This window comes from Elgaria multicarinata, chromosome 9, assembly GCF_023053635.1.
Source record: "Elgaria multicarinata webbii isolate HBS135686 ecotype San Diego chromosome 9, rElgMul1.1.pri, whole genome shotgun sequence".
NCBI lineage: Eukaryota > Metazoa > Chordata > Lepidosauria > Squamata > Anguidae > Elgaria > Elgaria multicarinata.
Window position 1 is genome coordinate 7,227,680 of NC_086179.1, and position 13,655 is coordinate 7,241,334.

At 47.6% G+C, this 13,655-nt stretch overlaps 1 protein-coding gene across 4 annotated transcripts in view; it reads left to right on the forward strand.

Moving 5' to 3' along the window:
* The window catches only part of PLXNA4 (plexin A4), a 695,664-nt gene that overhangs the window by 544,841 nt on the left and 137,168 nt on the right, over nt 1-13,655 (forward strand). For all 4 annotated transcript variants that reach the window (XM_063134640.1, XM_063134643.1, XM_063134642.1 and 1 more), the window contains one exon: nt 2,841-3,041. In XM_063134640.1, the coding sequence (XP_062990710.1) occupies nt 2,841-3,041 (201 nt within the window). The remainder of the gene's footprint in view (nt 1-2,840; nt 3,042-13,655) is intronic.

Sequence of the window (13,655 nt, forward strand, 5' to 3'; positions counted from 1 at the left end):
GTGCCCATAAGGTGCCCCCACCATCTGCCTTGGTGAGAGAGACACCATCTCTCTCAAGCCATCCATCTCCTCACTTTTCCTTCCCAGTTCTTTCAGGAGGGATGTCAGAAAAATCCACAATGGATTCAGATGACTTCAGATTGTTATGAATCTACCCTGTGAGATTCCACAGTGGGTAGGCTTTTCCAAGCCATGTGGATTCTGTAGACTTGCAGACCGGTTTTTCACTTGAGGTGGGGAGAGGGATTTGTGCCAATTCGCTTTATCACATAAACCCAAGTGCATACTATTGGAACCAGTTACCTAGGGAGGTTGTGGGCTCTCCCACACTAGAGGCCTTCAAGAGGCAGCTGGACAACCATCTGTCAGGGATGCTTTAGGGTGGATTCCTGCATTGAGCAGGGGGTTGGACTCGATGGCCTTGTAGGCCCCTTCCAACTCTGCTATTCTATGATTCTATGATTCTAATGCGCATTTATATACGTGTGCATTAGTTAATGCAAATTTGCATCAAATCATACACATTACGACAGGTATGCATTAATGGTAAAAAAAAATTAGTGCAAGTAGAACAAAATTGTGGTGAAATCATCTGATTCCATCACTGGGTGGAAGATGGAATGAAAGATGCTGATAATGGGATATATACAAGTGGCATATAAAAGGCAGGAGCTATACTAAGCAGCATCTAGCAGTATGAAAGCGGTAGATGGTCTGTGTCAATGGGCCCCAACAGTTGTCAGTGCACTTCAATACCTCTATAAAGCAGTAGTGTGGCTCCTGCCTTTTATATACCACTTTCATACCGGAATATCCTGCTTGGTGTAGATGAGACTATAAGCACACAAACAGGGAAGGAGGCAGAGCAGAGTTTGTACCAGGAAAGAATAGCAGAATCCCCTTGTTTGGACCGTCAAAATTTGGACCAGGTACATTCCTCCCAGGATTTGGGGAGTCTTGTTTTCTGATTGATGAATCAATTCATGCAGAGTGGTGTTAATGCATTAGGAAAAGAAATGGGTTCCGCTGGGTACAATAACTTCCTGTGTTTAGAAAAAAGTAGCACATCTGGGAGAAAGGCTCTTCTTCTTCTTCTTCTTCTTCTTCTTCTTCTTCTTCTTCTTCTTCTTCTTCTTCTTCTTCTTCTTCTTCTTCTTCTTCTTCCAGGTGGTGGAATGTAGGGATGGGCAAACTCACCTGCATCTGATCCATCAGATGCTCACCCTTTACGGCCACCATTTATGAAATGGTCGTGGGAATGAGACATTTCTGGAGCAAGGCCGGATGGCTGCTGAGTGCTTGTTGGACCTTGCGGGTGCTCAGAGCATGGGTCTGTGAGCATGTTGCAGGTGCCCGACTGGATCCAGGGGGGCAGACACAGAGGATTTCGTTCAACTCCCAGACTCAGTTGGGTGCCTGCAACATCCCTAGATGGAAGACATGATGGGTTGCCATTGTTTAGGGATGCCAGAGAAATCTGCAAATGATTCAGATCAGTTTGGTGACCATATAGGGTGACCATATGAAAAGGGTGACCATAGGAAAAGGAGGACAGGGCTCCTGTATCTTTAACAGTTGCATAGAAAAGAGGAATTTCAGCCTTCCACCCTTCTGAGGTCGGTAAAATGAGTACCCAGCAAGCTGGGGGAATGGTAGCCACGACTGGGGAAGGCAATGGCAAACCACCCCGCTACAAAGTCATCCAAGAAAATGTCAGCGAAAGCAGGCGTCCCTCTAGGAGTCAGAAATAACTCAAGTGCTTGCACCAGAGGTTCCACACCTATAGCCCAGTTTGAAAAGGTTGTGATTCTTGAAATCAGATATAATCTTGCAGGCCACAGTAGAAAGGGGAAAGAAAGATGTAAACAGTGTGGTGAGAACGTCCCAGGCCCTTTGCAATCTTTGAGGCCTTCTTCTTCCCATTAAAGTGTTGGAGGCTGGCTTCTGAGTTGCACAGAATGCTTTCTTGTAGGGTGACCATATGGAAAGGAGGACAGGGCTCCTGTAACTTTAACAGTTGTGATGAAGAGGGCCTGCCGGAGGAGATTCATCAACTTGACAGTCTTCTAGAATTTAAAAAAGCAATAAAGACTGATCTATTCCAGCAGGCCTATCCAGTGAAATTTTAGAATGTGTTTAGGATGTTTTAAGGATGTATGGTATGTTTTTAATCAGTTTTTAATGTGTATTTTATATCATGATTTTATACTGTTTGTTTTATACTTTGAATGGTTTTAGTTTTTGTGAACCGCCCAGGGAGCTTCGGCTGTTGGGCAGTATAAAATGCAAATTATTATTATTATTATTATTATTATTATTATTATTATTATTATTTCAGAAAGTGTCATTTATATGCATGCAGCACCTGGTGAAATTCCCTCTTCATCACAACAGTTAAAGCTGCAGGAGCCTTGTCCTCCTTTCCATATGGTCACCCTATTTCTTTTTCTAAAAGAGGGCAAAAGAGGGCAGCTTTAACTGTTGTGACGAAGAGGGAATTTCACCAGGTTCTCCATACATACAAATGACACCTGCTGAAATTCCCTTTTCAATACAACTGCTAAAGTTACAGGAGCCCTGTCCTCCTTTCCATATGGTCACCCTATTTCTTTTTCCTACTGGGCAGGAAAAAGAACAGCTACTGACATGATCTGCCTTTCAAGCCAAAGCAGCAGGGCAAAGATCTTTCAGGCAGGATACCTAACATAGTAGGAACAAGTTGCAAAAGTCCCAGCCAAGTAACTGGGAATATGTGTTTCTTCTGGGATCAGGTTTTCATTAACTGTACGGGATGGTTTCCTTCTTAACCCCACATCTCCGCTCCTTTGCCCCTTCTCCAGGACTGCCCCCAGCTGCTGCAAGTCAATAAGATCTTGGTGCCGGTGGAAGTTATCAAGCCCATCACACTGAAGGCCAAGAACCTGCCTCAGCCACAGTCAGGGCAGCGGGGGTACGAGTGCATCATCAACGTCCAAGGCAGTGAAAAGAGGGTGCCGGCTTTGCGGTTTAACAGCTCCAGCGTCCAGTGCCAGAACACTTCCGTGAGTAAGCCCCATCACTGTGCGGTGAGGAAGGGGCAGGGAAGGAGGGAACAAGGCCGGGCCATGCCACATTATTCCAAAGGGTACAGGAAGCATATTTTACTCCTCCACTGGATGCCTCCACCTTTCATGTGATTAGCTCTTCGTTGGGGGAATTTCTTCCAAAGACAGAGGAGAGAATTATATGTGACTCTGGGCTCAGCTAGACCTACCGGTCTAGCGGGATGGAGGGGTGAAGATCGCCCCTTTTTATGGCGAGATCTCCACCTCTGTTTACACGCGGCGCGCAACAGCCTCGGAGGGTGAGGATGTTGCAGCCGCCATTTTTTAAAAACAATTCTTAAAGAAGAAGAGAGCATGAACAGTCATGCACAGAAAAGTAGGGGTTTTTTAAATGTAAACTTAATTTCCCCCGGTCTCGGGCTCAGCCCAAGTTTGTGGAAAAATGGGCCTAAAGGGTAGGGCGATATCTCTGGCCAAGGGAGGGATCATCCCTCCCTGATCCTGGGATCCCCTGTGCGTCATGTGAATGCACAGGGATGATCCCGGGGATAACCCCAGGATTTTGCCCCATCTAGCTATGGCCTATGACTATGGACTCATCTACACCAAGCAGGATATTCCACTATGAAGGAAAGGAAGGAAAGGAACCTCTCGTGCAAGCACTGAGTCATTACTGACTCTTGGAGGGACGCCAGCTTTCGCTGACGTTTTCTTGGCAGGCCTTATAGCGGGGTGGTTTGCCGTTGCCTTCCCCAGCCGTTATTACCTTTCCCCCAGCTAGCTGGGTACTCATTTTACCGACCTCGGGAGGATGGAAGGCTGAGTCGACCCGAGCCGGCTGCCTGAAACCAGCTTCCGCTGGGATCGAACTCAGGCCGTGGGGAGAGTTTCAGCTGCAGAAACTGCTGCTTTACCGCTCTGCGCCACACGAGGCTCAGTATGAAAGCAGTATATAAAAGGCAGGAGCCACACAACTGCTTTATAGCGGTATTGAAGTGCACTGACAACTGTTGAGGCCCATTGACACATTCCATATACTGCTTTCATACCGCTTTCATACTGCTTGTTGTAGATGTGTCATGGGCCCCAACAGTTGTCAGTGCACTTCAGTACCGCTATTAAGCAGTAGTGTGGCTCCTGCCTTTTATGTACTGCTTTCATACCACTTTCATAGTGGAATATCCTGCTTGGTGTAGATGAGTCCTATGTTGATGGATGCTTGGATGGATGGATGGCTAGGTAAGAAACATTGCACATTACATAGTTCCGGTTATGGTTCCTATGGTAAAATCGTAGCCAGGAAATATAGGGAAACACGCCCGCATGAGCTGCTGTTGGCTATTTCAACCAAAATGTATTGAACGTGATATTTGTAGCTTCATAAAAGAGGCTACATGGCCTGGTTGTCCAGATGCTAGCACTTCTTCTACACACTTTTCATAGTACGGTGGGTGAATTGGTCTGTTTCCAGTCTGTGTCAATTTTACATGCCCATACGCCTGTTCCATTCTCTGCAATGTTACACATAAAAGCCCTTCAATGAGTATTTTAATTATACTTCCTCTCAAAATGAGAGCCAGTGTGGTATAGTGGCTAAAGTGTTGGACTGGGGCCATAGCTAGACCTAAGGTTTATTACTGGATTGTCCAGGGGTCAAACCTGTTCATCTAGGTGACACACAGGGGATCCAGTGCTCAGGCAGGGGCGAAGCCTGGATGATCCCAGGATAAACCTTAGGTCTAGCTGTGGCCACTGAGTCAGGAGATCCGGGTTCTAGTCCCCACTTGGCCATAGAAGCTCACTGAGTGACTTTGGGCCAGTCACAGACTCTCAGCCCAACCTACCTCACAGGGTAGGGTGAGGATAAAATGGAGCAGAGGAGGAGGATTATGTATGCCTCCTTGGTTTCCTTGGAGGAAAAAAGGTGGGATATAAATGCAATAAATGAATAAATAAAATATGCATTTGAAATGTATACATGCTTCACCCCTTGATTAAAGCATGTTTGTGTGCACTTGTCAAAAGTGCACATGTTTTTGAATGTTCACATGCTGTCAAATGCGTTTGGGTGGTCTGTGAATCATATAGCAAACTTTGGAAAGAGATCACAAATAGCATTTGAAATGGTGTTCGGTCTGGTAGGTGAGAACTGGAGAGGGATGTCAGATGAATCCATTTTGGGGGTGGAGCTCCGTGAGTCTTTGCCAACCTGGCCCCCTTGATGCCAGTCCACGGATCTCTATGACCATATGAAAAGGAGGACCGGGCTCCTGTATCTTTAGCAGTTGTATTGAAAAGGGAATTTCAGCACGTGTCATTTGTATATATGGAGAACCTGGTGAGATTCCCTCTTCATCACAACGGTTAAAGCTGCAGGAGCTATACTAGAGTGACCAGATACAAAAGAGGGCAGGGCTCTTGCATATGGTCACCCTAGCTGATGGGAGACGTATTCCACCACATTTGGAAGGCTGGTTTCGAATCATTTATTGTTGTTCGTTCTTGTTGATGATAAAGTTACTAGAAAGAAACTCCATTGATTCCAGACTTTATTCTCTCTTTCCCAACCCATCTCAGGCTGATGTCATTAAAACCATGCAGAACATGTTCTGTGGCATTAAACACAGTGTTTCCGATTACGGACCTTTTGCCAGTTTTACGAGCTGTTACAAATGGGCATTTCCCCCGACATCATTCCACTTTGGTTTTCTCTGGGATTCCATTACTGGTTAGTGGCCTGTGAGTGCCAGAGTTCGGGATTTCACTGAAATTTACGGCTTGAAAAATGAAGGATGCTTTTTACGCACCTTTTTTTAAATTTCCGTTCTCATCCGCCGAAAAGTCGAAACCAGGACTTGACAAGGAAACTTTACACATTGAGCCATAAAGTTAAGGGTAACGCTGGTAGAAAACAGCCCAGATATTCTGTAAAAATGCCAGCTTGCAGGGCGGGGCGGGAGGCACGGGGGCTTGACAAGCAGAAGTGTGAGGACCTCATGGCTCAGCAGGAGGGGTCTGGGGGTCCAGATGCAGGGGAGTCCCAGACCCATTCAGGCGCTCATGACATCCCTACTCCATGATAGGAACTGAGGGCCTTGCTAGACTTACCAGATAATCCGGCTGGGAGTCGGGGCGACGGCGCGCTACAGCTAGCACGCGCCGTCGCCCTTTTCCAGACGTAACACACGACAGGGCAAGGGAAAGCACCGTCGCGTCCGCCATTTTTTTCAGTTAAAGGGCCATGTGCACAGGAGCACACTGCCGGAGAAGGTAGGTTTTTAAAAAATAAATATAGAGTCCCCTGCTCCCCCTGCCCCTGATTTCCCCCCCACACACAATGCTTGAAGCCCCCCTGCCCACTTGCTCGCCCGTCCTCCCCCCGTCCGCCATGTCCGTGCCCGTGCCCTGTCCCCTGTTCTTCTTCCCCTGCCCCATCCCCTGTCCCCCATGCCCGTGCCCATGCCCTGTCCCCTGTTGTTCTTCCCCCACCCCCATCTGCCATGCCCGTGCCCATGCCCATTCTTCTTCCCCCACCCCCCATCCACGATGCCCGTGCCCGTTCTTCTCCCCCCCTCTCCTGCTGGGTCCGGCCTTTCCCAGGCCCCTATCTCCCCCTCCCTGTGATTCCTCCCCAGCCCGATGGGCATAGCGCTCCTATGAGTGCTGTGCCCAGTCCGTGGCTTCTCCTGGCTACTCGCGAGTAAGCAAGCAGCTGGGAAAAGCCACGGAAGTCGCTAGACTTTACGCAGCCCCGGCCTCAGGACGGGGCTGCGGAAAAACCGGGCCATAAGTGAATCCGCTTATCCCGGGTTAGGGGAGGTTTTAGCCCGGCCTGACCCCGGAATCCCCTGTGCGTCATCTGGATGCACAGCAGGGAGACCGGGCCTCACATCGTGTTAACGCCTCATCTACCAATGGCCCGAGTCTTCTAATGTAGTTGAGCATCGCTGATCATTGTGATGACTGCTTAGCACCATCCTGATGATGGCTTGTGTGTGTAGGAAAGAGAGAGAAAGAGTAACACTCTGTATTGCATCAGTACACATGCAGGGCCGGTGCCAGACTATTTTGCGCTCGAGGCAAGGCGAGCTACTTGCACCCCCCCCCAAATTGTGTGGAAGCCCGAACGTGTGTGCCGAGTGGAGAGCTGGGACTGGCTCACTTCGATTTGGGACCGAGCTGTCTGGAATTCACCGGTACTTACTTCCGTGCGAACGCAACCCGTTATGCAGCCTGGCGTCCCGATCCGCTCCGCACGTTTACTCGGGGGAATAAGGCTTCCGAGTAAGGAGTCATAGGTGGTTCGGGCCGTACTGATGCCTCCCGGTGCAACGCTTTCTCGGATGCAAGTCCCGTTGATCCACGCGCGAAGGATCGGGAAGCAGGAGAGTTTGCCTTGCGAGGAATCCACAAGTCCCTAGCTTTCCTGGGGGAAGGGAGTCCCGCTTGCCCGCCTGCCTGGACATCGCAGCCTGTTTGAGGAGAGAGGCGAGGCGACCCGGTGCCCTTTCCTCGGGAGTAAGGCAGAGGCTGACTTGAGCCAGGGTCGAGCTCGCCGTGTGCTTTTTCTTCTTCTGGCGGCGGCCTCCCGGCTCTGGAAGGGTGGCTTCCAAGTGGCTAGAGCGGCTCTGGGAGGGCGGCTTCCGGGCGGAAGTCTGAATGTGGAGCCGCTGCCCCCACCCCAGCATCCCTGGCTTCGCTTCAGCAGGGCGGGCGCAGGGCGCCATCTTGCCCGCCCAGGCCCAGTTGAATCCTCGGGCCAGGCCAGCCCAGCTCAGAGCCAACAACGCGCGTGAGTGCTGCACTGCACGGCACCCCTCTTAGCTTGGCGCTCTAGGCGGCCGTCTGAGCGGCCTCTATGGTAGCACCGGCCCTGTACACATGTGTTTAAGAAGCACTTCAGCACTCGTGGGAATGTAGGACCAAGGGAGAAATCAAGAGGGTGACAGAACTTTTCCTCTTCCTGCCATGATCTTCCCTGCAAACGCCCCGATCAGGTGGATTCCAAGGACTTGCAAAATGTTGGAATCCAACATTTTTTTGTAACTTTCCGGAATTTTGCGCAAATTTAGTAATAGAAACTTAAGCAAAAAGTATATATATATATATATATATATATATATAAAAACCAGTCCAAAATGCTCATTTTTCCCATAGGCTAAAGCATTTTTGGGGGGTGGATTTGCATATTTTGTGGAGATTTGCACATTTTTAATCATGGTAATTTTAACATATGTGAATGTGCACAGATTTGGAAACTCAAAATAAATAAATAAAAAAGATTCTGTTGATGAATGGATGATTGAATCCACGAAATGCAGACGGATCAGATTTTACACAATCTGTACATCCATAGGTATAACTAGGTAATATTTTATATATTTATTGCATTTATATCCTGCCCTTTTTCCTCTGAGGATCCCAAAGTGGCATCCATAATCCTCCTCCCCTCCATGCTATCCTCACAACAACAACCCTGTGAGGTAGGTTCGGCTGGGAGCCTGTGCCAAAGTCATTCAGTGAGCTTCCGTGGCTGAGTGGGGACTAGAACCCGGATCTCCCAACTCCCAGTCCGGAACTGTACTGACAAAGCCATACGGGCTCTCTTTGTGATAAATATAATAGCACAGCCATCATGTTGGTATTTTATTTTATTTATTTATTTATTACATTTCTATACCACCCAATAGCCGGAGCTCTCTGGGCGGTTCACAAAAATTTAAAACATTCAAAGTATAAAACAACAGTATAAAACCATACTATAAAATACAATATAAAAGCTCAACCAGATCAAAACAGCAGCAATGCAAAATTACAAATTTAAAACACCAAGTTAAAATTTATTTATAGACTGTTAAAATACTGGGAGAATAAAAAGGTCTTCACCTGGCATCTAAAAGCATATAATGTAGGTGCCAAGCGAACGTCCTTAGGGAGCTCATTCCACAGCCGGGGTGCCACAGCAGAGAAGGCCCTCCTCCTGGTAGCCACCTGCCTCACTTCCTTTGGCAGGGGCTCACGGAGAAGGACCCCTGAGGATGACCTTAGGGTCCGGGCAGGTACATATGGGAGGAGGCGTTCCTTCAAATAACCTGGCCCCAAGCTGTTTAGGGCTTTAAATGTTAATACCAGCACTTTGAATCGGGCCCGGACCTGGACTGGCAGCCAATGAAGCTGGAAAAGGACTGGCGTGATGTGATCTCGTCGGCCAGTCCCTGTTAGTAAACATGCTGCCCTGTTTTGTACCAGTTGAAATTTCCAGACCATTTTCAAAGGCAGCCCCACGTATAACGCATTGCAGTAATTATTATTATTATTATTATTATTATTATTATTATTATTATTATTATTTTTATTTATTTATTTATTTATATAGCACCATCAATGTACATGATGCTGGAATTTTCACAGAATATGTCATTTCCTCTGAGGCAAACAAAATTTTACAATAATACTTGGAAGAAAATCATTCACTTTTTAAAAGGTGTACCCTAGTTCTTTCCCCCTTTCAACCCCCAACCCCCATTTTGGCCCAGAGATGCTTTTTAGGTGTACGCCTATGTCCCTGTAACTCAAGCAGTAAAAGTTCCGTCACTCAGCTGCTGAGAGGAAGCTTGGATTCTTCTTTAAAAACCATCCTGTGCCTAAGCACGCCTGCAGCGGCAGCAATCAGTCCCCTGGCGTGATAATAATACATATTACCTACCACCTTCTCCTCTTCCAAGTGCGATATGGAGTGTGAGCTAATTAATCCTGCCAGGTAGGGAAGTGTTACTAAATAACTCACCGAGCGCTCCTACCCAGGAGATCCACGCCCTCAGCCAAAGCAAACTCCAGGAGGGAGCTACTGCAGGAAATGGATTTGGAGGCAGGATTTGCACGGCGAAAACGCATCAGTACAGCACACATTTCAATATTGACTCAGGGAAACTGCAAAGGTCAGGGGCAAAACTTGGGAATGTTCTGTTGCGGGTTGCTCATCACGGACTTGGGGCTCAAACCTCACTCTTCGTGTCCTGCTGCTGAAAAGGAGCCCACTGAAGTATCTAAGGACATAGCTAGATATGGGTTTATCCCATACCAGGAGCAGGGAGGGATGATCCCTTCATTTCCCTGGGATTTTGCCCTACCCTTCTAGCCTGGTTTTTCCGCGGTCCTGTGCTGATTCCGAGACCGTGGAACGTATGGCTGGGCATCATGGTTTGTCCCAGCTCCTTACGAGTAACTGCAAGGAGCTGGGAGCCGCGCACAGGGCACAGAGCTCCTGAGGAGCTCTGTGCCCATGAAGGTTGCTGTGGGGGGAGTGGGGAAAATTATTATTTTTAAAAGAACCACCTTACCTTTTGTGCACAAGCGCTTGTGTGCTCCGTGTTCTCTAAAAGAAAAAAATGGCGGCCGCTATGTCGCACCGCCTATAGATGAGGCCGACGATCCCGCGATCATAAAATCGTGAGATCGCTTCCCTCTGACCCCCTCGTCTAGCTGAGGCCAAAGTATCTGCAGCAGGGATGGAGGATCTCCGGCCTAATGTGGTCCACAGAGTTTCCCACCTGTCCTGTGGGAGCTTGGGGTCTCTTTGGGTGGGGATGTCGCAGGCGCCTGACTGGGTCTGGGATTCAAGTGGACTTCCCTGCTCCCGCTCCCTCGAACCCAGTTCACAGGGTCACAGCATGTTCACTCAGTGATGCCCCAGCAGCTGCCTGCCCTTGTCTGGACCCTCCTTTGTGCACAACAATAGCAGCTCCAGAAATTGCATATTTCTGAAGTTGTGTAGATGGGGTCTTCGCAGCTGGCATTTATGCAACTTGGGAAATACACAATTTTCAGAGTCCCCATTGTTTGCAGAATGGAAGCTCTGGATGTGGGTGGCCGCCCCCATCGCTTAGTCAGGCACTCACTGGGCCATGAAGAAGCTCTTGTAGGGCCATGAGCAGGGGCGGGTGGTAGCAGTAGCTTGGTGGGCATCCAACAGATCTGGACATGTCTGTCCATCTCTACCTCTGTGGGCCCAGTCCACTCCATTCCCCAAGCCCCACTCCCTCAGCTTTAAAGAGGAGGAGCGGGAGGAACTCCCCTTTTTATCTCCAGCCTGTGAAGAGAGATAACCAGGGGACCGTTCTGCACACTGCTTTTTCTCCAAATGGGAGGGATTCCTTCTTAAATGGGATTCCCCTGCATGGCCCCACCCTGATGGGATTGGGCCCATGGAGGGCTGGGAAGATCATCTGGCCACACACCAGTGCCAGAATATTTTGCACCCTAGGCAAGGCGAGCTATTTGCACACACACTCCAAAATAAATTGCCAACTTTGATTCAGCTGTTGAAGAAGAGTTTCTGAACTATTATATTTTCCTTTTCTTATGTTTTATTTCTTAAAACAGCTATTTTGTATAAAATGGTGACCGTTAAAGGGCAGTACTGCGCCCCTCTGAGGTCTGCGCCCTAGGCGGCGGCCTAGTTGGCTTAATGGTAGCGCCGGCCCTGCCTCTGAGCACCTAGCTGATGCTCATCTTGTCTTGTTTCACGTGTTTGTTTGTGATGGCTGTTCATTTTGTGCAAATGGGGAAATTGCGCAAAAGTGAACACGATCACACTGGAAAGTTGCGCAAAAAAGTCCACATTTGCCCACATTTCCAAAGTTGTGCAATTTTCCCCCACAGCATGAAATGACATGCTTCCAATGTTGCACAATTTGTGAACTGTTTTTTTTTTGGGGGGGGGGAGGGTGTTGCTCAACTCATTTTGCTGACATTTCCAGAGAACACACCCTCCTGCTCAAATTCGGAGTTTGTGAACGGGCAGCTTCACATGGTTGGCGAGCAGAAATGAAATTCTTGTACATCTTTTCGTTGTTGTGTATTCGTTCAGTCACTTCCGACTCTTCGTGACTTCATGGACCACCCCATCACTGACTTAAAACTGGACCTCAATGAGCTTTAGTTGATCATTTATTGAATTAACATGTTTATATTCTGGCTTTTAAATTCAAACTCATCAGCAATATAATATATTTAGAATAACACTAACAGCACAATCTCTGGTTTATCAAATAAAGAAGAGCAACCATTCGTTTAAAAACAGGCTGGAAGTCTCATTTATCAACAGGAAGGAAGCCATGGGGAAGCAGCCATCCCATAACATGGTATTCCATAAATATGGAGGCACACAGAGAAGGTCTTGTCTCTTGTGCCCACCAATCAAATAGACAGGCACAAAGGTTTGTAACGCTAATTTTGATAGGCCTCAGAATTCATAGAATCATAGAAAAGCAGAGTTGGAAGGGGCCTACAAGGCCATCGAGTCCAACCCCCTGCTCAATGCACGAATCCACCCTAAAGCATCCCTGACAGATGGTTGTCCAGCTGCCTCTTGAAGGCCTCTAGTGTGGGAGAGCCCACAACCTCCCTAGGTAACTGGTTCCATTGTCGTACTGCTCTAACAGTAAGGAAGTTTTTCCTGATGTTCAGCTGGAATCTGGCTTCCTTTAACTTGAGCCCGTTATTCCGTGTCCTGCACTCTGGGGGGATAAAAAAGAGTTCCTAGCCCTCCTCTGTGTGACAACCTTATAAGACGGGGTCAGCCCCATATTGTCCCATATTCTGCATATAAAACCCATTATGGGATTATATTGAGACAGTGGGGAGGAAGGATGGGCAAATGAGTGGTGTTCAATATCACTAGGATTCTCTAAACCACTTGTTTCATGTCTAATTCCTATTCCCACTTGTGATCATGGCTTGGAAAAAAGTGCAAATAATCAGTAATTGAATGGGAGATTTGTGCACGTGTCCCCATCTTTGCACCAATTTCCTCACTCGTGCCAATTTCCCCCATGGACTAAAGTGGGGTTGACTCAGTCAACTGAGGAAAGGGATGCAAGTTAGGAAATTTGCAAGAATCAAAGTGGAAATCAGAAACAAGACAAATGAGAGCTCATGTTTGATAGTTTACAAATATTTTCAGTGGTCCCATGATTGTTTCCACTTTCGGAGCTCTGAACAAGCTGTGCTTGCATGTTTTGCAAGCAAGATTAAATTCTCATACATCTTTAGTGCGTATGCGAATAAAGAATAACTAGGGTGACCATATGGAAAGGAGGACAGGGCTCCTGTATCTTTGAGTTATATTGACTGGAATTTCAGCAAGTGTCATTTGTAAGCCTGCAGCACCTGGTGAAATTCCCTCTTCATGACAACAGTCAAAGCTGCAAGAACCCTGCCCTCTTTTGTATCTGGTCATTCAAAAGAGGCCAGGGCTCCTGCAGCTTTAACTGTTGTGATGAAGAGGGAATTTCGCCAGGTGCTGCAGGCACACAAATGACACCTGCTGAAATTCCACTGTCAATTCAACTCTTAAAGATACAGGAGCCCTGTCCTCCTTTCCATATGGTCACCCTGGAATAACCATAGTACATAGGGTGACCATATGAAAAGGAGAACAGGGCTCCTGTATCTTTAATAGTTGCATTTAAAAGGGAACATTTGTCATTTGTAAAATCCCCTCTTTATCACAACAGTTCAAGCTGCAGGATCCCTGCCCTCTTGACCAGATACAAAAGAGGGCAGGGCTCCTGCAGCTTGAACTGTTGTGATAAAGAGGGAATTTTACCA